General features: G+C 39.2%; 1 protein-coding gene across 2 annotated transcripts in view; it reads right to left on the minus strand.

The window, feature by feature from the left end:
• acss3 (acyl-CoA synthetase short chain family member 3) overlaps positions 1–19,514 on the minus strand; it is a 39,892-nt gene extending 20,378 nt beyond the window's left edge. The window contains exons 1-8 of one of the 2 annotated variants that reach the window (XM_077234143.1): positions 18,956–19,512; positions 17,918–18,062; positions 16,348–16,536; positions 16,094–16,228; positions 14,648–14,788; positions 11,445–11,525; positions 10,730–10,825; positions 7,947–8,098 (exon numbers count right to left, since the gene is read on the minus strand). In XM_077234143.1, coding sequence (XP_077090258.1) covers positions 7,947–8,098; positions 10,730–10,825; positions 11,445–11,525; positions 14,648–14,788; positions 16,094–16,228; positions 16,348–16,536; positions 17,918–18,062; positions 18,956–19,362 — 1,346 coding nt within the window. In that variant the 5' untranslated portion in view covers positions 19,363–19,512. Of the gene's footprint in view, positions 1–7,946; positions 8,099–10,729; positions 10,826–11,444; positions 11,526–14,647; positions 14,789–16,093; positions 16,229–16,347; positions 16,537–17,917; positions 18,063–18,955 lie in introns of both variants that reach the window. The other variant, XM_077234144.1, reaches the window with a different exon arrangement.
• Positions 19,515–23,362: the final 3,848 nt, after the last annotated feature.

Below are 23,362 nucleotides of genomic sequence, written 5' to 3' on the forward strand. Positions count from 1 at the left end.
TCTTTTAACTGTTTCACTCCAGGGTCAAACAATGCAGAAACTATTCAATTACCTGGAGTCAAGGTCACATACAGTACGTGTGATCTGCATTATAAGAAGCTGGAGTCTGTTGGTGGGGCCAAAACATGATACACCTTCTCTCCCCCCACATCAGTGCCCACCTCTCTGCTTTTAAATGCCTGACAAAGGTCACTCAAACAGTGTCATTTCATTTCAAGATGTATGCAGGATTTTTCCTCCCTTTTCACCAACTTTATTTGGGTTTATGTCATTGCAGTTATGCGTATGGTGTGAAACAAGCCTTATGTGATCGTTAAAATGTCCCGTTATGCATTTTTTTGGATAGTATCTCTCATGTATTGTGTAATAATTCGAATATGAAAGTGAATATGAAAGTTTCAAAGATCAATGTGCACGATAAAGAATAGATTCTGAACTGCCTGAAAGCAATTCCAGTCTTACTTCCTGCACCTACGTATCTTTGTAATACATTTTAAGTGAACAGCGAGTACTTTGACCTGCCCTCAAACACTGTAGTTGTAGCTGAGATCGGAACACATTGGTTTGTGCTTTTGACATTTCAAGAAGACGCTGTTTTCTGTGCTACAAAAGCAAAACCACTTTGCGTGTACTTCAAAACTACCGCGCTGTAAGCGGTAGACCAATCACAACAGACTGGGCTGACTGACCAATCAGAGCGGAGCAGCTCTCGGAAAAGAGGAGTTTAGAGACTAAATCATTTATCGAACTGTTGCAGACACTGTGAGAAAAGAGGTGATGCTGCAATGTATATTATGAGAAAATTAAAGTGTTTTTTGAACATGGATGCATGTAAACATATTGTAGTAGATCTCCAAAACAAAATGAGGAACCTTTAAAATAGCATAATATGGGCACTTTAATGAAATAGAAACTGCAATAAATGAGTGCCATTGCAGCTTACTGGGAAGAAAAAAGCTCACGAAAACATGGAAATGACGCACTGATGTATATCAAGACAGGATCATTTACTATATTGTGTAAAAGTGTGGAAGTAGGCGGCGAAAAGATTACTCTACAACTTGTGCAAAAAATACTGTTTGCAACAGTATTCGTGTTTACAAATCCATGGATGTAATAGATTCAGGAATCCATCTGCACAAATCTATCACAATGACCTCCTGCAGGTGTGGGTTAATATCGGCCTTATGATCTTTGCGAGAAGGCAGATCTTGATCTTACAGCGTCACTTTAGATTCTGTGAGCTGGAAAATTCTATTGAGTCGAGTCGTGCCCTCTGGCATGCATTTAAACCCACGCTGAGAGCCGCATGTTACAGCGCTGACGCGAGAGACACACTCCTGGACTGAGAGCCTGTGCTTTTGTGTAAAGTCACTCATTGTGTGGTTCTTTTTGGTTTCTTTTTGGCTCGTTTGTTTTTCTTGCTTGTGTCATTTAAATGCAAAAATTAAAGTGGCTTATATATTCATTAAGGTTCATTTTAAAGAAACATAGCATAATAATAACTAACAGAGCCACATAAAGTCAGTTTAAATGGAAATAATGTGTTTATTTTTCTAGTGAAATATACAACTTCATTATTGCTACTATGAATTGCATAAGCCAAGTATGGAAAAAACAACAACTGATTTTTATGCAGCATAAATATTCATGAGGTGTCAAAAAATGTAAACGAGCACCATCTACTAAATGACAATCCCTATTATGCTATTATTGGACAGTAATGATGTTATAGTATTTTTTGATCTAGCTGGGTTCACTATGCTGGTAAAACGATACTCGGTTACTAACGTAACCTCGGTTCTCTCTAGAGAGGGAACGAGTATTGCGTAAGTTTAGCTTACGCTACGGGAAAGATTCATCTTCTCGAGATACTGAAGCCAAAAAATTATCCTTAATTTGTATAACTTGTCAACGCAGTGCAGCAGCTAGCAGACCTAGAGCAGGCCATCTCGCGTGCTCATTGGCTGCCCTGCGGGCAACTGCTGCAGCCTACCAGTGCGCCCGGCGTGACGTCACGCCCAATGAAGGGCGCCCGCGCCTTTATAGCGTCACAGCCCACCAGATAGGCGTGGCTTAGCGTATAAAATAGGGGCTGTAGGCTGAATTCTCTGGTTTTTTGACGACTGAAGCGAAGTCGCTCGTGGCGTGAGCACGGCCGGTTACGCAATACTCGTTCCCTCTCTAGAGAGAACCGAGGTTACGTTAGTAACCGAGTATCGTTCTCTTACGAGAGGTTCTCTCGTATTGCGTAAGTTTAGCTTACGCTACGGGAACACTTTGTCAACGCCGTGCGCGCCAAGCATCCACATGAGACCCCGAGCTTAAGGGGAACCCCATAAGTGGAAAAAATAAGGTGGCCAGCCACGCGGGCCATCACTTGTACATAAGCACACATAGGGAATACAGAGCAGCGCGCCGGTCTGTATAGTCATATGGCACATACCCTACTTAGTGCAGCTCAACCAGGAGAGCTGAGTCATGAACGTGATCTGAGCAGGAGATCTGGGCAGAATACACCTCTTTTCAGACTGACAACAGTTTAGCCTGCAAGGCAGGAACTTCTAGGTTATAAAACCTGACAAAGGTAGATGAGGAGCTCCAGCCCGCCGCTACACATATGTCATGGATAGAAATTCCACTGGACCATGCCCACGACGAGGCCACGCCTCTCGTGGAATGAGCCCTGATGCCCAGAGGGCATTGCAGGCCTTTTGACGCGTAAGCTGCCGCTATAGCGTCCACTATCCATCTGGACAGGCTCTGTTTCGAGGAGGCAAGCCCCTTGACGCGCCCACCAAACGAAACGAAAAGCTGTTCCGAACGCCTGAAGGAGGCGGACCGCGTAATGTAAAACCTCAGCGCTCTGACAGGGCAGAGGAGATTCACATCACTTTCGCTGTCAGATGCTGGGAGAGCTGACAGCGAAATAACTTGCGCTCTGAATGGAGTGCCCATCACTTTAGGGACATAACCATGTCTAGGTCTGAGGATGACTTTAGAGTCATTTGGTCCGAACTCAAGACACAACGCGCTGACAGACAGCGCGTGCAGATCCCCTACACGTTTTACTGACGACAGTGCAGTCAGAAAAACGGCTTTTAGTGATAGATATTTCAACTCCACGGAGTCTAGTGGTTCAAATGGAAAAGCTTTCAGGGCCTCGAGGACCAGTGAAAGATCCCACATGGGAACCGACGGGGGGCGCGGCGGATTCATCCTTCTAGCTCCTCTAAGGAAGCGGATGACCAACTCATGTCTTCCCAGTGACTGGCCGTGCGTCGATTCCGCGAATGCTGCTACAGCCGCCACGTAAACTTTGAGCGTGGATGGGGATCTTCCCTTATCCAACAGCTCTTGTAGGAAAGTGAGCAGATGCGCCACCCCGCATGTCCGTGGGTCCAGACCTCTGTCGGTGCACCATCCGGAGAACACCAACCATTTAGACGCGTAGAGCCTTCTCGTGGAAGGGGCTCTAGACTGCGTGATCGTGTTCATCACTCCTTCTGGCAGGGCAACGAGTACCCGTTGATCAACCATGCATGCAGAGACCAGCGCTCTGGATGGGGATGCCAGATCGTGCCGCGAGCTTGAGAGAGGAGATCTGCCCTCACCGGAATCGGCCACGGAGCTGTATGTGACAGCCGTGCCAGTTCCGGGAACCAAGTCTGATTCTCCCAACGCGGGGCTATGAGGAGCACCGAGTGGCGCGTTTCCCTGATCCTCTTGATCACCTGTGGCAACAGAGAGACCGGAGGGAAAGCATATAGCGGGAGGCTGGGCCAAACCTGGGCCAGCGCGTCCTCGTCCTTCGAGAAGAACATCGGGCATTGAGCGTTGTCTTTTGACGCAAACAGGTCGACTTCCGCTCTGCCGAATAGGCGCCACAGTTTCTGGACCGTTTGGGGGTGCAGGGACCATTCCCCTGGGGGAACATTGTCCCTGGACAGTCTGTCTGGGCCGTCGTTCAAATGGCCAGGCACATGCGCCGCCCTCAGCGAGCGCAGGTTCGTCTGTGACCAAATAAGGAGGCGTTCCGTCAGATTGCAGAGATTTCTGGATCTGACACCGCCCTGACGGTTTACATAGGATACCACAGATGTGTTGTCCGAGCGGACAAGAACATGCTGGTCCTGTATAAACGGGAGGAAGCACTTCAGCGCGTTCTCGACCGCTATCATTTCCAGACAGTTTATGTGAAAACCCTTCTCCTGGTCTGACCACTGGCCAAAGGCCGGTCTGCCCTCGAACAGCGCGCCCCAACCCGAGTTGGACGCGTCTGTCGAGATGACCTTCCGATAAGAGATGCTTCCCATCATTACTCCATGCTGGTACCAATCGGCCACTAACCAGGGCTGCAGAGCGGTTATGCAGGTCTGAGTCACTCTGATTTTCTTCACGGATGGCTGAAGGTGGCGAAGACGGCCGGCTTCCTCAGCGCTGTCCTAAGCTGGCTGTTCGCTGTTCGACGGCGGCGGTGGCTTCTCTCAAATCCAGCGATGCGAAGAGCTCGCTGAAGAGTCGAAAAATCAGAGAATTCAGCCTACAGTCCCTATTTTATACGCTAAGCCACGCCTATCTGGTGGGCTGTGACGCTATAAAGGCGCGGACGCCCTTCATTGGGCGTGACGTCACGCCGGGCGCACTGGTAGGCTGCAGCAGTTGCCCGCAGGGCAGCCAATGAGCATGCGAGATGGCCTGCTCTAGGTCTGCTAGCTGCTGCACTGCGTTGACAAGTTATACAAATTAAGGATAATTTTTTGGCTTCAGTATCTCGAGAAGATGAATCTTTCCCGTAGCGTAAGCTAAACTTACGCAATACGAGAGAACCTCTCGTAAGAGAACTGCAATGCATTGTATTTTCAAAGTGTGTGTGTGTGTGTGTGTGTGTGTGTGTGTGTGTGTGTGTGTGTGTGTGTACACATACAGTATATATATTTACAAACTTTTGTTAGATTGTGATTAATCAGTTTGACAGACCAGATAGATAGATAGTAATGTTATCATAAGAAAAAATAAGAATTAAAATAGAATTTTGAACAAAGATATCAAACAAGATATCTAATTATAGGAATATAAGAATTCAAAAGGAAAATGAAAATAAGTTTAAAAAATGTCACAACTTAAATGAGGTCAGGCATATGACCACCCATATTTACATGTTAAAGACAGTCATTCAATTCAGAAATTTACGCTGTTGTGTTTTGATCATTTTTATTCATTGCCCGTTTTAATTTGGACCTTGAGTCTGTAATAAAGTTTGATAATGATAAGTCAGCGAGAGGATGAAAATGGTCACGTAGGTAAAGCTTCAGTTTTTTTGCGCAATAAAACTTTATGAACATTGTAGATCTCAGGGATAAAAGGGTAAAGCTACAGTATACCTCTAACCACACACAAATGCAATTCTTTTTCTGGTTCATTTTCTTCAGTGTGCGAGCTTTCATAACCATCTATTAACTGGACGTTTATGTAAATGATTAATGGCCATGTGACTGAGCCTTTAAATGGGCACTGAATAGTAAGTTATTACAGGCAGAATATCATTTGAGTGCAAGGAAGAAGTGGAATTGCTGCTCCATAATGGTGCTTTATTTTAAATCAAAGCCATAACCATTGTATAGCAACTCTATACTGCTTTATTGAAACACATCCATTACCATCACCATGGTAACTGCACTTTTTTTTCTGTGAAATGCACTTCACAGCAAACAGCAACATAGTGTTTGTAGATAGAACATCCAGACTAGAATCAACACTGTAATGGCATTTGTATTAAACTAGGGCTGTTTAGTGAAATTTAAAGATTTTGAAAGCATTCAAATCTGATAACAATAATTAAATTCACATATATTGCTATATTTTGTTAGGCAAAGTAATGAATTGGGGGACAAAACAAAATAGTGACAACAGATATTAGATCAAATGGAAGCAGGTGTATTTACAGCTATTATTTTAATTTAGGTGCCGACAATGTAGCTCCCCAAACTGCGACTAAGCAGGGAAATGACTTGTAAACAATGTCATGTTACATTTACCTTAGTTAATATAGAGAGGAGTATTTTGCTAAATATATGCACTCTATTACATTTTACTTTTATATCATTTAAAATATTATAATGTTATTATTATAAATCTGCATTATATTAGTTTGAGCTGTTAATTTTAACCTTTAATAATAAGCTGACAGGGCTCCCTGTATATTTACAGCATTAGCGATTTTTTTCCTTGAGAAAAATGAACATGCAGCTACTGTACCTGATATTTATTCAAATTAATCAACATTGATTCAAGATCGTAATTGAATCACAAGGTTATGATTTTAAATCGTGAAATTTGAGTCAAGCACAAATAAAAACAGTATCCTACCAGTCATTGTACCATGTAAACATTGTAACTTCCATGAAATTTTGTTTAGTTACCAAATGTTTTGACAACTACAACACTTATCATTGATGCAAGGTTTTTTTTGTTAAGTTTTTTACAACCCGCCTAACCACCATAGTTCTCACTACAAGCTAAACTTAAAAAGTTGGCAGCCCTGGATTTGCATTATTTAAAAATTCCTAAAGGCAAAAAACAAGTTTAGGAAAACTAACTAACTGCAACTGTAGTTTCGATGCTGTGCACTCCACTTTCCATATCACAGTTACTTACTGACATCACCATTAACATTACTGGGCGTTCGTTGCTAAGTCCTGTCCATTTGAGATCTCACTCAATCATATAATATAGAAGCCTTGCTTTTGCGTAGGAAAGAGAGTATAAGTAATTTTCGTTTTCACTCTGTTTGCGCAGTTCCTGTTTTCCTGAGTTCCTAGTTAGTTAAGCTTAGTTCTGTGATTGTTAATTAGTCCCTCGCAAATGTTTCTGTTCAGTTTGATTACACTCTCCATGTATTTAAGAGTTTCAAAAAAAGATTTTTTTTTAAATGATGGTTTCAAAATATAGACAAAAAGTTTTTCTGGTTAAAGAATTTTTTTAAAAAAAAGTCACTGGCCCTTGTTTACAAACCGAACAAATGACAGAAAACTGGGCGTATGGTCGTTTCCACACAAAACTGGACATTTATTAAAATGGGCATGAGCGGTGGCTACGATCAAATCTCACGTCATGTTTCAACTCCCGTACGCAAGTTTTTGCGTCCAGCATAGTAAATCTGGTACAGAATTGTTTTTGTTTTTTAAGAAAAGCATTTTGACTGGAATGAAAAGTTTTAGTCTATCTATAACATTAATAAAGTATTTTCTTGTAGTGAATAATAATTTAATTGTTTGCAATTACAAGGTTAACAGGTGTTTTTGGTATAAGATCAATTTCTCTTTCGTGAGCTTACTTCCTCTTCTTGACCAGGTTAAATTTCTCCACGTCATAAAACTCTTTATATGGACGTGATATTTAAATGACAACTGTTTTCAGATGCCACATTTAACATGCGATCATTCGTACGATCGGATTGGCTGCAAACGAATGTTTCATGAATCACACATGAACCCTGTCGTAAGATGATTTCTGCACTCGTTTCTACGTTAGATTTGACCACTACAAGGGGAACTGACATGCATCTATGAAAAACGTCCTACTTGTTCAGTGTTAAAATAATTAGTTACAAGTTAGAAAGTGTCTCAGAAGAGTAGTAACCTTTGAGGAAAGCAGCAATATTTGCCATTTGGTTTGATGCTTTGTATCTAATGCATTAAAATTCAAATATTTATATGTGACATAAGTGTCCAAAAACTTTTTTGGGACCACTGTAAATACATAGAGTAAGAGATTACTTGAATATACTTCACGTAAACATGTCATTAAATTTTAGGGGAAGCCGTGTTTCATGTGTAGTCGCCACTGATACAAAAATAAAACAAACCTGTGATACAAAAAACAACAAAGATGTTACATGTCGTGGGCCAATATGTGAACAGTTACAGGTACAGATTGGAGTTTACCTGCTGAGCGGGTACTGTTTCCCGTGTTCTGCCTGAGGGTCTTGTTGGCGAATGGCTCTGATAGCAGTGGGAGCGGTAAACATGGAGGCTGTTCCATGCTCAGACATCACACGGAAAAAGGCCCCGGGGTCCGGAGTCCCCACAGGTTTACCCTACGGAAATAGCAACTGCTTAAAGCATCAGAATGTATAAATGAGGCCAATGTCTTAAGAAACCATGGGAAAATGTTTCAATATTATGTTAAAAAATTCAACAAAATTACTAAAGATTTCCAATTAAAAAACAACTGAAGATTTCCAGATAGAGTCTTTTGAAAAAAAGTAGGATTTTATATCCTGCTGAATATTTTGCACAGCCCTTTGTTGCAAGTATAATAATTTTCCCAACAGTCTCCCAGTGTCAGACTGGATCAGCACGGGCATTTGCTGCGGTTGGGGAGTGAATATTAAATCAAGGATGTGTTTGAAATGGAGAGTGGTTTGAAAAGGTGCCTGGGTGGCAGATGGCCAAAACGTATGGCAAAGGAACGGAATAATATTGTTGCACAGAGATTGCACACACAAGTAGCACTGCACAACACTGAGCTGTTCAAATATTCATGTTTCTGCCATGCTGCTCAGAGAGAATACTCTCAGAGCTAAACGATGTCTTCATATTACAACAAATCAAACCGATTGCACACAAACCTCTCATCTTGTTTCTAGAACAGCGTTTGTGTGCATTGAAAAAAATGGCCAATCAATTTCAAAGTTGTAAGATTTTTCTTAGACAACCTTTGAACATAGATAACTAAAAATTATTGTGACATTTAGGTGTTGTAATAGAAACAAAAATATAGGTCTACCTACAGCTGATTGACTCCAAAGAAAGAAAGTGAGGGGGGGGGGGGGGGGGGGGGGACATCAACTGCAGGTTTTTCTTGATTTACAATGTACAAAACAAGGATCTGCATCTGTTGCATGTCGGCGTCAATCAGTAATTGGCAGGCATTTAATGTTTGTTTTGTTTACCCCACTGAATCACTTGCTATGTAATATAAATGATCCAATATTTTTGATTTTTGAAGTGAGTGATGTTTGCTCAAAGACGGGTTTTGCCAGGTCTTTGCTTTGCGGTTGCTTAAGTGTTCTGAGGGGTTTTCAGTGCATTGTTAGGTGGTCTTAGGGGGCTCTTCGTTATTGATAGGGCACTGATAGGTAATTATTAGTGTGATCTGGATGGTTACTTATAAAGCAGAACTAAATACCCATAGTCTAAATACTGCTACTGCTGTTTTTTTTGTTTTTTTTTCACTTTAAAGTCAACCAGGGTAAAATTGTATGATGACCGGTTGCTTAGAAAGTCAAATCCCACCTATGCTGTCATCCCGTCTTGAAAATTCTATCATTGTTTGCTCACCATTATGATGTTCCAAACATTTCTTTCTTCCGTGTAACACAAAAGAAGATAATAGGAACGTTGGGGTCCAAACAACATAATGAAAAATAAATATATATGAACATTTTTGGGTGAACCAATTACATCAATAACTTCTTGCTAGTGCAATTTGGAGATTTGACATTTTGAAATTTCAAAAACTAGAGAAAAAAAGAACAAATAGTTATTGTGATACGCACTACACGAATAAATCTGAATGATTCATATTATTTTGAGGTAATAATATAAAGTAGTCAACATTTGAACTGGATCAAAACCTTATCAAAGTTATACATGCATTTTGAACAATACTTGTTCTTGTCTAAAGACAACTTTGATTAACTTTTTGGATCAACTTCAAATGTTGACTACAGCATATTTCCCAGATATTATTTTATTAATTTCTTTCAGCTTTAGTCCTGTACAAAGACAACATAAATCCCTACAATATTACACAATTTTTCTTACACAAATTTTACAAATAAGGTCCCTTGCAAGGGGATGATTATATTTGGGGTCATTGGCATCAAAAAGTTTGAAACCTGTTTTCTTAGCAATCACCAGTACTGAATAAATCAGATCAGGTTTGGCATGTTACATTAGTTGATAGTATAAACCCAATATGACCATAAATGTGCATAATTACAAAAGACATTAATTAAAACAGCCTGAGGGCTTTTTGGTCTGGGCTGCGTTTCCCAAAAGCATCGTAAGCCTAAGTTGATCGTAGAACAATTGTCACCAATTGTCTCTACAATCAACTTAGGCTAACAATAGTTTTGGGAAACGCAGCCCTGGTCATTAACATTGTATGAGAGATCTGTTGAAATCAAACTTCCATTACAGCAGACTAATAAATTCTGCGAGCATCTCCCATTTTCTCATGTGGAGCGAAACAACACATCTAATCCGCAGAGGTGATGCCAGTGCTGAATACACCTTGACAGAAAACCAAACAGTCTGATCGTCTCCCACCGAGTCCAAATGATTTTAATATTCATGCTGCGATCTCAGCTAAGACTGAATGAGGAGAACTAGTTTAATACTATAAGAGCTGCTTTGTTACCATTACAAAAGCTTAAGAAAAGCAACAGCAAATCGAATGCTCAACAAAGTCAAACTGAGCCAGTGATTCAGGAATTTTGCTTTAGAGAGTAGTTCTTCCTTGCATTCATTCCCCTCGAGACATGAATGTTAGAGCCTGTAAAATTCCAAAGTACGGACATCAGTTCAGCATGAGTGTCTGGATCCAGCAAACCACACCAGCAGGTAATTGAGTGTTAGCTGGAGCGGTCCACAGGTCAAACGCTGTAAAGCACTCACACTCATTTCACATTTGCACATTTTTGCACACATATGCCCCATACCTCGTAGAGCACAGTTGTGTTGCCGTGTAGAAGCGGACCGTAGCAGATATACGAGTGGCCCACCACCCAGCCAAGGTCAGACGCGGCCCACCAGACCTGACAGAGAGAGACGTGAAGGTTAAACGGTGTGAGACAAGCTTTTTCAAGGGGTCATGTCATGCATTTATCATCATTTTGGTCGACCAAGGTCAGACTAAAACTATCAAAAAGCTTGTACACTTCAGATGAGAATGTGCTGGCACAATAGTGATAATTGGACAGGCAAAAAAGTCCATTGTCTATAGTCAATAGTGTAGCAATGTATGAAGCACAGCTCACATACAAGTCACTTACAAACCAGTCAGCTTTCTTTACGTCAATGCGGCGAATTTGCGCTGCAAATCTTTCGTGCCCATGCTAAATTTCAGATGGTGTGGATTCCTATTGAAATGAATGGATAACGTCCACAAAAATCCACCAAAGCAATGGTAAATGTGACCTTATCAATGGAATCCTGGTAATGGTTAAGCAGAGTGACAGGTGCTACACAATTTCCTCCCACAATTTCCTCCCGTTTTACTTGTATGCATTTTATGAGCACTCGTTTTAGATAGGGGAGGAAGTATGTTTTCAAAGTACATCAAATCTTTTTTTCTTAAAAATATTTATAAAAATAAAGTTCTGTGACATTACAAATTAAAATGACCACTTGCAAAAATCACAGATCATGACGTACCTCACCAGGAGACAGTCCATAAACGTTAGACATGGTCCAGTTTAACATCACGGCATATCCTCCTGAATCTCTGACTACACCCTGAAGAGAAGAAAGAAAAGAAGGCATGATTTACAGGAAACAAACATCACTGTTAAGGCCTGTTTATTCCAAGAACGAGAACAATATGGCAAGATAACTATAATGATGATAAAATGAGAACGTTCTGTGCATTTTTTTTTACAGTGCAGCAATGCATTATGTGAGTATACGCTAAATAAATCTGGCTTTAACCGAATGCATGTCGCTCCAGTTTCGCTTTATCATCATTTTCATGTAATGGCAAATATTTGTGGTCCTTGGCAGACCTGGAAAGAAAAAAACAACCACTGCTTTAATACAGCAATATAATTATTCATTTTCTATTATTCATGTAAATAATTATTCTACCCATATTTTATTTACAAAGCCTTCAACACAATCATGTAACCATGTTTTATTTCATAATCATGTGAGATCAGGTTGAGGGTTGATACCTGAGGGACACATTTTGAGTTGTAGGGTGATAATTATATCCCATGTGTGTGTGTGTGTGTGTGGGGGGGGGGGGGCATTAGCAAGTGTTTTATGTACAGGGCAGCATTGCCTTGAGCCATATATTTATACTGGATGAAGACTGGGTCAGTGGAGAGCCGTATTTGTTCACTCTGCCTTCAGGCCTTGTAACTTCCTCCTGTGCTCATTGTACTCCCTTCTCTTGCCTTGCTTCTTGTTCAAACAAAGTACATATAAAAGTGAGTTGTTAGGGATTGACAAGCACCTGAGGCATGCTGATGCTAATTTCAAGACGATATTCGCCTCTTGGACAATATTAAATAGACAAAATAAAAATGTTCTTGGGGTGGAACAATAGAATAAGTAAGATGTGACATTTGATGGGATCATGTAGGAATTACTGCTTAAAATGGTTAAAAACAACCATTGCTGGGTTATTTGGCACCACGGTTCTGGGTAAATATTGGACATAGATATTATTTCTGGGTAAATAATGCATAGAACACATGCTTGGTTATTTTATTTTGGGTTTTATACATGAAACCATTTCCTAGGTTGTTGCATAGTCCTATGCCAAACAACCTCATATTGAAGGTTATTCATTTTAAATAATAAATCTAAAATCACTCTTAAATATATAGGACAGGGACAGTATAAAATATTAAATAATTTTTATTCAATGACAAGTCAGTCTTTAACAATCATAAAATACTCAAAAAGGTATTAAAAATGTTTTAGAAAGTGTCAGGATCAGCCTCTGAGAATCTGTGGGAACAAAACTGGTATCAGTAGAGTATCAGTCTGTTCCAATCTTATGCTAATAATCGTGTTTGCAGAGCTACATTAAAAACAGCTTTACCTTGTGTCATCTCTTCTGCCAGACATTTAAGTTTCAGCCCACAAACTCGACACTAGCAAGATATTAGACCAATAGAGTGCTTGCATTGTAGTCAACAGAGAGGGACTGTATAAACCACATGAGCATGTCAACTTTGTTGCTTAGAGCGTTGACATGTCTCAGCCCTGGTTGCAGGATTCGTTTGGCCGTTGTATACTGTGTTTGTAGAAGGAGAGCGTTCCAAGCAGGCGTTAGATGTGACGGACATGTAAAAAAAAAAGGTATAATGTGAGAATACAGATGTTTTCCTGTTTCTACAGTAAAAAAATATATATGTTAGGAAAACAATGTAATACAAACCTTAATTTCATTCAGGAAGTTCAAGTTTCCCCTTGGGACGTTTTCTCTCAGAACAGACCACAAATGACCAATGGGGAACTTATCCAGTTTTAACCGGTATGGGACAGACTACTACCCAACATTGGGTTACAATGACCCAGCGATGGGTAGGTATGTAGGGGGTTTCTTCAATTGTATTGTCACTACAACTGACCAAGCAGCTGAGTTACACAAAAACTACCCAGGACTTGGTTAAAAATAATAAAAATAACCCAATAAAAATTATCAAACAGGCTTAACCAAAAATATATATTTTGCTGGTCATCAAAAACACTGAAAATCGCACTGATTTTAAGGCATTTTAACTATTCATGGCATATTTGAAAAATTTAAAAACAGCCTGCAGCTTGGAAATACCCAGCCAAGCCAGCTGTGACAAAGTTACTGGTGCATGCTTATTAAAATAATTACAATATTTTGCAGAGAGAGAGAGAGAGAGAGAGAGAGGGGGGTGCTTTTAGTGTTTCTTCAATGAATTGATCAGCTATTATTCACATAATGAAAAAACATGATACCTTAAATTAGGAGTTCAATGTTTTTTACTTTTTAGTTTTAACTTTTGTAATGGTGTCCTATAGCGAGGAAGCCACACACACACACACACACACACACACAATGTAGCGGCCAAAGGCTATGGAATTGGGATACACATAATTAACTGCTTAACCGACAAAAGCATTTTTCAAGATATTTTGAAAACGTTTCCTGCAAGTAGCCTACCTCTCTCATTTGGCACAAACTCAAATGTTTCCTTATTCGCTTCCACATGTTATTCCATATTTGGATGCTAAACTATTATATATTATGTAAAGTATAGGCTTTGTACTTTACTTATGTTCCAATAATAACGTAAAACATCATCCTTAACTTGGCTTAGCTTGGCACCACAGTGTGGCGGTGATCACACTAACAGGTGTTCTGACAAATAATGCTATTTTTTGCATTGTTTTAAGAATAGATTTAAGGCTTGGGGTACAGTAGGTATGGACGTTAATAAAGCCTCAAACCACATGAACATTGTGCTCTAGTAAGCACAGTCTGATAGAAGGCATTTTTCATTGTTGAATTGTGCTACATTTACTGTTTTAATGGTCAGAATCTTAAGTTATAGAGTCACAAATGCGAGAAGTACTGCAAGGTGCATTGCCAAAACATGTAAAAAGTACTTTTTGGCTCTTTTTTTTAGCAAAAAGCTTACAGAGCTTCAGGCATCATCAAAGCAACAGGCTAAATCCTTTATAGTAAAACAAGCTCCTTCTTATCTTGAATACACAAGAGAGTTTATAAAGATGTATGGCTCATGGTCTCCGGCTAACACAATACGCAATAAACAAAGCACCTAACAGCATGGATCTATTCCACAGTAAACAATTTCATCCATTCCCTCAGCTGCGTGCTTTATCGCTGTGTACTGTCATAAACAAGATTTTACCTTAGGAGTGCCAGTAGTGCCAGAGGTGTACAGGACGTACAGAGGATGATGACCCGGGACGGACACACAGTCATGAGGGCGGGCAGTGGCCATTTCCTCCTCCCAGTCCAAACTCAGGTCAGGACGCGTGAACACTTTTTCCTATGGGAAAGAAATGGGTGACAGGGTGAAAGCATGCCCCTAAGAATGATCAGAGAATGACATTAGGAAGCAAAATGCTCAGTCCAGGCAGCAGTTATTTTAGTATTCTTAGTCATTTTTATTAATATTTTGAATTAACTTTTATTTTCATTTGATCTTTTGTTATTGTTCTTTTGTCTTTATTTTAGCTTTTTTCAATTAACAAAAAAGTTTTTTATAGTTTTAGTTTTACTTTTGGATTTAGTTTTAGTTAAGAATAGCAACACTGCCAGGCAGACATAAAAGTTATTTTGTTTCAATTTTATGGGAAGTCCAAAGTGCAAATCCAGTGTTTCAGGTGCCTTAAAGGAATAGTTCACATAAAATATTAAATTCTGCCATGATTTATGCACCGTGATGCTGTTTCAAAGCTGTATGACCTCCTATTTTTTCCCCTACTTGTATTTCAGATATATCGCGTTCAGTTGAGAGAAACACAAAAAAAGCTTTTTTTAAGTCTTATAGACTCGTTTTATGCTAATTTGATTAATTACAGGGTTTTTTTGTTTTGTTTTTTGTACAATGTGTCCATTGCTTGCAAATATCAAACTGCAAAAGTTGGTTTCTTGGATAAGTGTGTTAACCCAGTTTTGGTATTTGTTGTGGCAGTCCATGGATGTGTTTTCATTCTAATCAAGGAGTTTTGAATATTCAAAAATCTTCTGTAGATAAGATCCTGTTATTGAGTAATCTTCTAAAGTTCTAACGGGATGTACACTTCCGGGGCTTTTTTTTCTTTTCCTGATTTCCGAGAGGTGTTCGTCTTCACCAACCCTGCGGGATTCATCCTGTATCCCAAACCGCTGGAAAATCAAAATGCTATTTGCAAACAGTTTCCATGACAACACAGAATGAAGCTTAAGCAATTTCCTGCGTTGTGAAATCAGCATACTGGTTGCAGATGTAGCAACATGAGAAAACTCATTTAACTGACACCAAAAGAGGAAAAATAAACGAGTATAGCTAGAGTTTTTTTAAATGCTTAACGCTTTGAACATTTGATTTACTAATATGTTTTGAGTGGTACAGCATACAGTACAGCTACACAAATCAAGAAAGACTAACTTCTGCAACGATTTATGTCGGTTGAGAAGGAGGACGTGAAGGTTGAATTTAGAGGTACACTCTTTTAGAAAGGGGACCACATTTGCATTTGTATTCTCTCACTGCATTATATTCTCTTTTAACAGTTAATAGGTAGTGAAAACTGTGCCAGTTTGACAATGAAACTGGCATCCAGGTGCCTTGGGGTTTCTGGTAACTCACCATGCTGGGCCGGTTGTAGATGAGGACTTTGTGTGGTTTGTGAGTGCTGAGCTCCAGAGCTTTCTCCACCAGGGGAATGTACTCCACTCTTCTGCCTGGCTCGATGCCATATGATGCTGTCACCAGCAACTTGGGCTGCGGGGGTAAAGATGATTTAAGAGAGGAAGTGGTTTTCGCAACCTCAGCAGAGATATGCATTTACAAAAATAGCTTTTTATTATTCATTTTCATAAATAGAAAACACAATGGCTTGCCTTAGCATGGTCGATACGGACGGAGAGCTCTTTGGAGGCAAATCCTCCAAATATTAGGCTGTGGGTGGCACCAATACGGGCACATGCCAGCATGGCGAACATGGCCTGAGGAACCATAGGCATATAGATCACCACCAGATCACCCATCTTGACGCCATGCCTCACCAGAACCCCCGCCAACCTGGACACCTACAAACAGGCGTATGGAAACTGAAACTTTATGGATACGTATACGAACTGGAGGCAAGTCAGGAATCTTAAAATATCAATTAATCAAAACAACAGAAAATGTACACAATGCAAAATGGTCCAGCATTTTATGAAGTGTAGGAAGGTTCTTGGTTTCAAAGACTTGATGTGCGGTCAACATTTGATCTTGTCTCGTGAATTTTTGTGGGCAAAATCAAGTCAATACAAGAGGAACCCACGCAATTGGAAATTTCGCTAAAGAATCCCATCCAGATTTATCCACGGGTTCAAGTTGGTCACGCAAATTCACTCCATTGACCAGCAGAGAGCTGATTTTTTTGACAGTGACTTCTGTGTGAGCTGTGCTTCATACATCACAAGGGCTGGGTAAAAAATATCGATTCATCAATGCATTGCAATTATTTGTTTCTCAATTCAATATCGATTCATCAAATCCTATGAATCGATTCAGCCCACCGGCCAGTGCCGGCGCTGTGGGCAACACTCTAGTGAGAGCGTTCAGCGTTGTACAAGACACGCTTTACCAAAACAGCAAGATGACGGACAGTAGCTGCACTCCGTTCAAGCCTGCACCACCAACCAGGGACGTCGTTAGGCCTACTTTAGGGGAGCTGAAGCTACCTCAAAATGTTCCTAAGCCCCCCTAAATGATAATAAGAACAACAATAAGTCTCCGGGAGTCTCCCGCATATTGATAGCGGCTCCCTGATGTACGCAAATTAGTTAAAATCACCCGAAAATCTAGAGCTCCAAACCGCGTAACGCGCGCACGACAGGGAGGAAGAGTCCTTGCGTGTGTGTGCGAATGTGCGCGCGTGTACCTCACGAAGCGCATTTTTTTTTATTAGTATGCACATTTTGTGTTTCTGTTAACATTTCTTTTATAACTTGAATGTATAGGAAAAATGAAATATACTTTCTATTACAGTTACATGCACTTTAGAGGTGTTAATAAAGCACCTTGTTACAGTTGTGGTTTGTATTCAACACATGTACAATATTGTACAGTTTGTTCTGCTAAATAAACCATGATAGGAAACATGCTGGGGTCAATTTGTTCTTGGTATGTACTATATGTAGGTACTGTACTATACTATATGTACCATATTGGTATGCACACATTATTTAAAAATATACTCGTACTTAATTACTTGTGTATTTACTAATTATTGAATCGATATCGAAGCTAATAAATCAATATCGAATCGAATCAAAGCCTCAAGAATCGCAATCGAATCAAATTGTGAAATTCCTAACAATACCCAGCCCTATACATCACTACAATATTGACGTGACGAAAGACAATAGCCCATTTTGCCCGCGAAATTTTGCTAATGTGACCGCATCTTATGCATTTTACCTGCTGCTGCATTTCTCTGTATGTGATGATCTGTTTAGTGCCGGTAACTGGACTGTCATAAATGACAGCTGCTTGATCACCTCTTCCATTCTCCACATGCCGATCGACAGCATTATAACACATATTCAGCTTTCCTCCAACAAACCTGTAATGGGAAAAGTTGTTCTTAAAGAAATAGCTGAACAAAAGTAATACTCATGTTATGATACATTGACCATGAAAAGAAAATACCAATCAAAATGTTTAAAATGCCATTTACCATCATGCACTAATCATGATGCATTTCAATAGTGTAAAATAATGCCCACCCACTTTTTCAGCTGCATTGGCTTTGCAAATATTTTCTCCAAGTCTTGGAAATAATCATAAGCCACGGACCAGCTATGAGGTGAATACAGCGTAACAAACTTTATATGAAGCAAACAATTTTTTGAAGATCAAAAAGTACAAGAGAAAAAAAACTAAAACAATGGATAGATATAAAACTACTGAATTTAAGACATTTAAAATATTTAATGTATAATTAATTCAACCCACAACCCAGTAAGAAATAAGACCTGAGTTTACTACCATAAATCTAATCTTAAATATGTATTAGTTTACCACTTTAATTGTTACTTGCTAAGATTAGAACACTATTCACAGAAAGGGGCGTTCGCGCTGTTTTTGATTAGCCTACACACACATGCGTCAGACGTCATTCCGCTGCGTCACGCGTCATTAGCGTTGCGTTTTTTAAAAGAGTCAAGTTAATAAGAAATGCAAATTGTCAAAATTTACTCTTTCTCATGTTTTGTTTCTCCCCAAAGCAATGTTTGATACTTTCAGTAGAACTGTTGTTTTGAAGAATGTTGACTGAACGTGCCAGACATAACATTCATACCATTTATTTACATACGGAAAGCGAATGGTGACTGATACAGTCATAGTGCCTCACATTATTTTTGGTGAACTTCCCTTTAACAACCCATGTGTTCAATTCCATTATGTTACTGTTCAACGTAAAAACATATGTCAACTTCCCCTAATAATACTTGCCATTTTGGAAACACAGTATCCGTATTATCCAGAGTTTTGGTCCAGTGTTCAAACCAAGTAATACCACGAGCCGCTTCACTCCAGAACTTTTCGGGTTTGTCGCGTGCCAGGCCAAACGCGTTCTCATACGTGTATTTTGATGAAAACGCAGCAATACAATGTTTTCTGTATGCATTATAATTTGTGTTTGGCTTATAAGACAGCGGTATACATCCATGTCCGATAATTGTCTTTACCTTTTGCAGGTAATATGGTCCAGACACACCTGTGCAAGAAAACTTCAGACCCAACAAACCTCTAGAGCCTGCTGCAGCACTCACTGTTTTGTTACTTTCCTTCACTCTAGACGCAGTTACATTTCCAAAGCAGATGTGTTTTAAACGCGTTTTAGTTTGGAAAAAACGCATGTTTGGGATTTATCTTTTCTGAATATCGTCGTTTCAGCTTCAATGTTTGCTGACGAAGACTGCTGAAAAGAGCTTGCTCCAAATTTCCCAACTCAAAAATGGCCGCGCAATAATTCAATACTTCAGATCACAGGCAGAGGCCACTCCAAGATACTGCAATCCATGCAATGAGATCGTTACGTAATGTTGGGGCTTTCTGAGGTGTCCTGCATGATTTATGAAACACAATGTTTAAGCACTGCTATTATGCATATAAATGCGTCTAGGAAAATAGCCGATACAATTGTTTTCGAACCGTTTCTAATGCCAAGAACATCAAAATATGAAGGCAGCTATATATTATCATGTAGCCTATACAGACAATTTTATAGGCTACTGTGACTGTGAGCTGTGTGAGAACAAATGTTAAGGATGATATTAATCCTGCCTGAAAAATGAAAGAATAGTCAAACAAGATAATTAAGATGAGATGCAAAATATGTTCCTCAAAAGACTGATGTATTTTAACAAATGGTGTGGATAATCAAATGAACCTAAGTTGCTTCAGTTTGAATAAGTGATCTTGTATCTCGAAATATTACTAACAATACAACATTTAGCCTTTTCTTCGTTTGCTTAAAAAAATCATTAATTCAATCAAAGATTTCACAACAACTATGTAGCCTATACCTGAAGGTCTGCATTTTTAGAATGGTAGCCTACTAAAACGTTTACTTGCTAAAAAACATAAAAACGATCAATCGAACAACAGAAGGCATGTTGAAGATTGTGTACAACAGGTTTATTGGCAAATTGTTAATCATGTTGATGATCAATTTCAAAATTGATAAAATATGTCACAGTTGGCTTTATAGGGTTAAAAAGACCAAAAAAAATGTTTTCAAAAAATTAAAAGCTTTTATATTTGCACAGCACTATCAAAGACAATTATTAAAAATAGTATGTGGAAAATATTTACTTATGTATAATATGACTAATATCTACTCTGACAGTGGACAATGGACAGAATTCAATAAATATATTTTTTAATATTATTGTTCCAAAGCAGCTTTGCCTTAAAACCCTGTTAAGCAAGCTGAAGGCAACAGTGATCAGAGGAAACCCTAGAAAAATATAACACTCTCTTAAGAAAGCAGAATGAAACTGTCATAGTGCCAAGGGTTTGTTTTGTTTTACACTAGTGGTCTCTGAAATCTTCCACCTATACCTCATCTTTACACGCTTGTGGTTTGCTTTTTGGAACAGATTGTAAATACTTCTGTCACAGTAAAATGCTTCAATATGTTTTTTTTTTCTATGGATATTTTCAATAACAGCTGCTGGAGGGAACTTTGAGCTTTGGCGCTATATTGGTTTCTCGGAATAACAGTATTCCACATTATATAAACATTTTGGTTGAAATAATAGATTCCACTCGTATAGAACATTTTCACTCACTGTCTTCCATAATGGAAAAGAGCAGATTGGATGATCTGCAAAATATCTCATTTTGCATTCAACAGAGGTAAATAATGTATGCAGGTTCAGAATGACATGTGGGTAAGTAAATAATGACAGAATTGTAATAAGTTTTAACTTTTTGAATTCTTTCAAACTTTTTCGGAGGCAATGTCTTATCCAGGGCTCTTGCAAGACCAGCTATTTCAGTCATCAATGCTTACTGTCCGTGTACATACACCTCTCTGACTGCTGACTGCAGTCACATTTTAACTGTGCAACCTAGACACTGTGATTGAGTCATTCATCAATCTTGCTGGCAGTTAAGGGATGATGTGATTTACAAATCGCTTGTGCAATGTTTTCTATTAGAGTGGCTGAGGCGATTAATGCTAAGTGGTCCTAGTCCTGTGTGGCAGATTGTCCGTATGCAGATTACGAAGGGAATTGCTCAGGATTTAATAGAACTGAATAAGATAAATATATCTTGTAGAATGATGCACATTGCTAGATTTATGACATTTACTCTACTGCAAAACAGCAGCATAAAAAGCTGGTAAAGAAATATGTGGAGGCTGCTGAAAAGGTATATGTGACCCTGGATGACAAAACCAAAACCGTCTTATGGGTCTTTTTTTTTTTTAAATTGAGATTTATACATCATATGAAAGCTGAATAAATAAGCTTTCCATTGATGTATGGTTTGTTAGGATAGGACAATATTTGGCCAAGAAAAAACTATTTGAAAATCTGGAATCTGAGGGTGCAGAAAAATCAAAACATTGAGAAAATCGCCTTTAAAGTTGTCCATTTATGTTAGCAATTGTGCTACATTCACTCACAAAAATAAATGTTTTATGCATTTAGGGTAAGAAATTTACAAAATATATTCATGGAACATGGTCTTTACTTAATATCCTAATGATTTTTGGCATAAAAGAAAAATGGATAATTTTGACCCATACAATGTATTGTTGGCTATTCCCACAAATATACCCGTGCTACTTAAGACTGGTTTTGTGATCCAGGGTCACATATAGGTGTATAAATGTATCATTTCTATCATTATTTTCCCCCCACTAGAGATCCACTTTTAATCCAAGTAGTTTTTGAGGCAAAACTGAAGTTATGTGGTTTTTCATAACCCTTTTACATTTAAAGGGGAGCTTTTTATGCAAAATTTACTTTTTGAACATAAATGTGTGTCGGCAGTGTGTGTACAAAGGTACCGAGCTGTAACTGTAAAGACAAGCCAGGTATTCTTTAGCATTCTTTCCTTTTATGGTTGCATTTTGTGAAATCACATCCTGTTTTTGATTCGTTTAGATGACGTTCGTCCATGTTCCGTTCATATTTCAGTGAACCGCACTAGAGTTTGTTTGGAAGTGGGCCGAGACCCCCTAAAAATCCAGTAGCATAACATTGCAGTACACGAGATCCAGGGGGCGGAGTTGGATCCAGATCTAAGGGGTGGAGATGGGTTGGTTTAGGTATATGTACCGTGGGAGGAGTTGGATCTGGATCACCTCCCCCTGGATTTCGTGTTCTGCAGTGAGGACCATATCTACAAATGTGGGTCTCTGTCCGCTTGTTTGGTGCACACCAGGGTTCGAAATAACCCAGAGCAACCGCACCAGAGTTCATTTTAATCAAACCAAACCTTTTGTAAAGCGCTTTGGGTGTACAGTACATATGAAAGCGCTATATAAATGCCTCATTCTATGTCTCATTCTACTAACTGTATACACATCCTAAATGTGCCACATAAACTGTTAAGATCAGACTGACATAATCAAGAACACTGTTAAATGAAAACTTCAGTTACTCTTTCCCAAGATTGGGATCCTTCAGAAGAATATACAGAGCCAGAAACAGCAGAAGTTTTAACAGACTTCATCCTATTTTAGTTCTTCTACGGTGTTTAGGAATAACAGCATCTATCTTGCTTCCTCCTCCTTAAAAATGTCCGGAACAAGTTTCTGAAGTAAGGAGTCGTCGATGTGTCGACGTTTAGAAAATTATGCTCTAATTTCAGTAAATGTGCTCATTGGACTGGAGATGTTTTCCATTGAAGTTCAAGTGTGCCTTGTATCTCAAAAGATAATACGACCCTTTTTAACTTGTGCTGAATCATCAAATTACTCCATTAAAGTCTCTATTCTGCCCTCTCATCTGACACTCGCCTCAACACGCTGATCTCCATTTGCATGTATTTGTTTTAGCTTTTGCATTTTCAATGGTCTCACAGCATGTCTTCATCTCTGATCTGCGTTCAGCAAGCACAGCACACAAACTCTACATCTTCAATTACTTTCCTTCCTGTGTTGCAGGATTCTAGACAAGAATCCAGCCTTAGAACTTAATGCCCGCCAACTAGCTTCCAGCGCTTATTTGTCAGTATACAAATAACTAAGTACAAGGACTTTTCTAAAACAGAGCCATTCATATTGCCATAACTCCCTCTCTCACTGGCGGTAATAGCTCAGCTATTGTTTGACTGTAAATGTTTCATTTTTATTTCGTCTGCTGCCCTGAGGTGAACATATGGAAGGGTGTCAATGGC

Source organism: Siphateles boraxobius, unplaced genomic scaffold (genome assembly GCF_051911475.1).
Source record: "Siphateles boraxobius isolate OS27281-9 unplaced genomic scaffold, OSU_SipBor_1 19, whole genome shotgun sequence".
Taxonomy (NCBI): domain Eukaryota; kingdom Metazoa; phylum Chordata; class Actinopteri; order Cypriniformes; family Leuciscidae; genus Siphateles; species Siphateles boraxobius.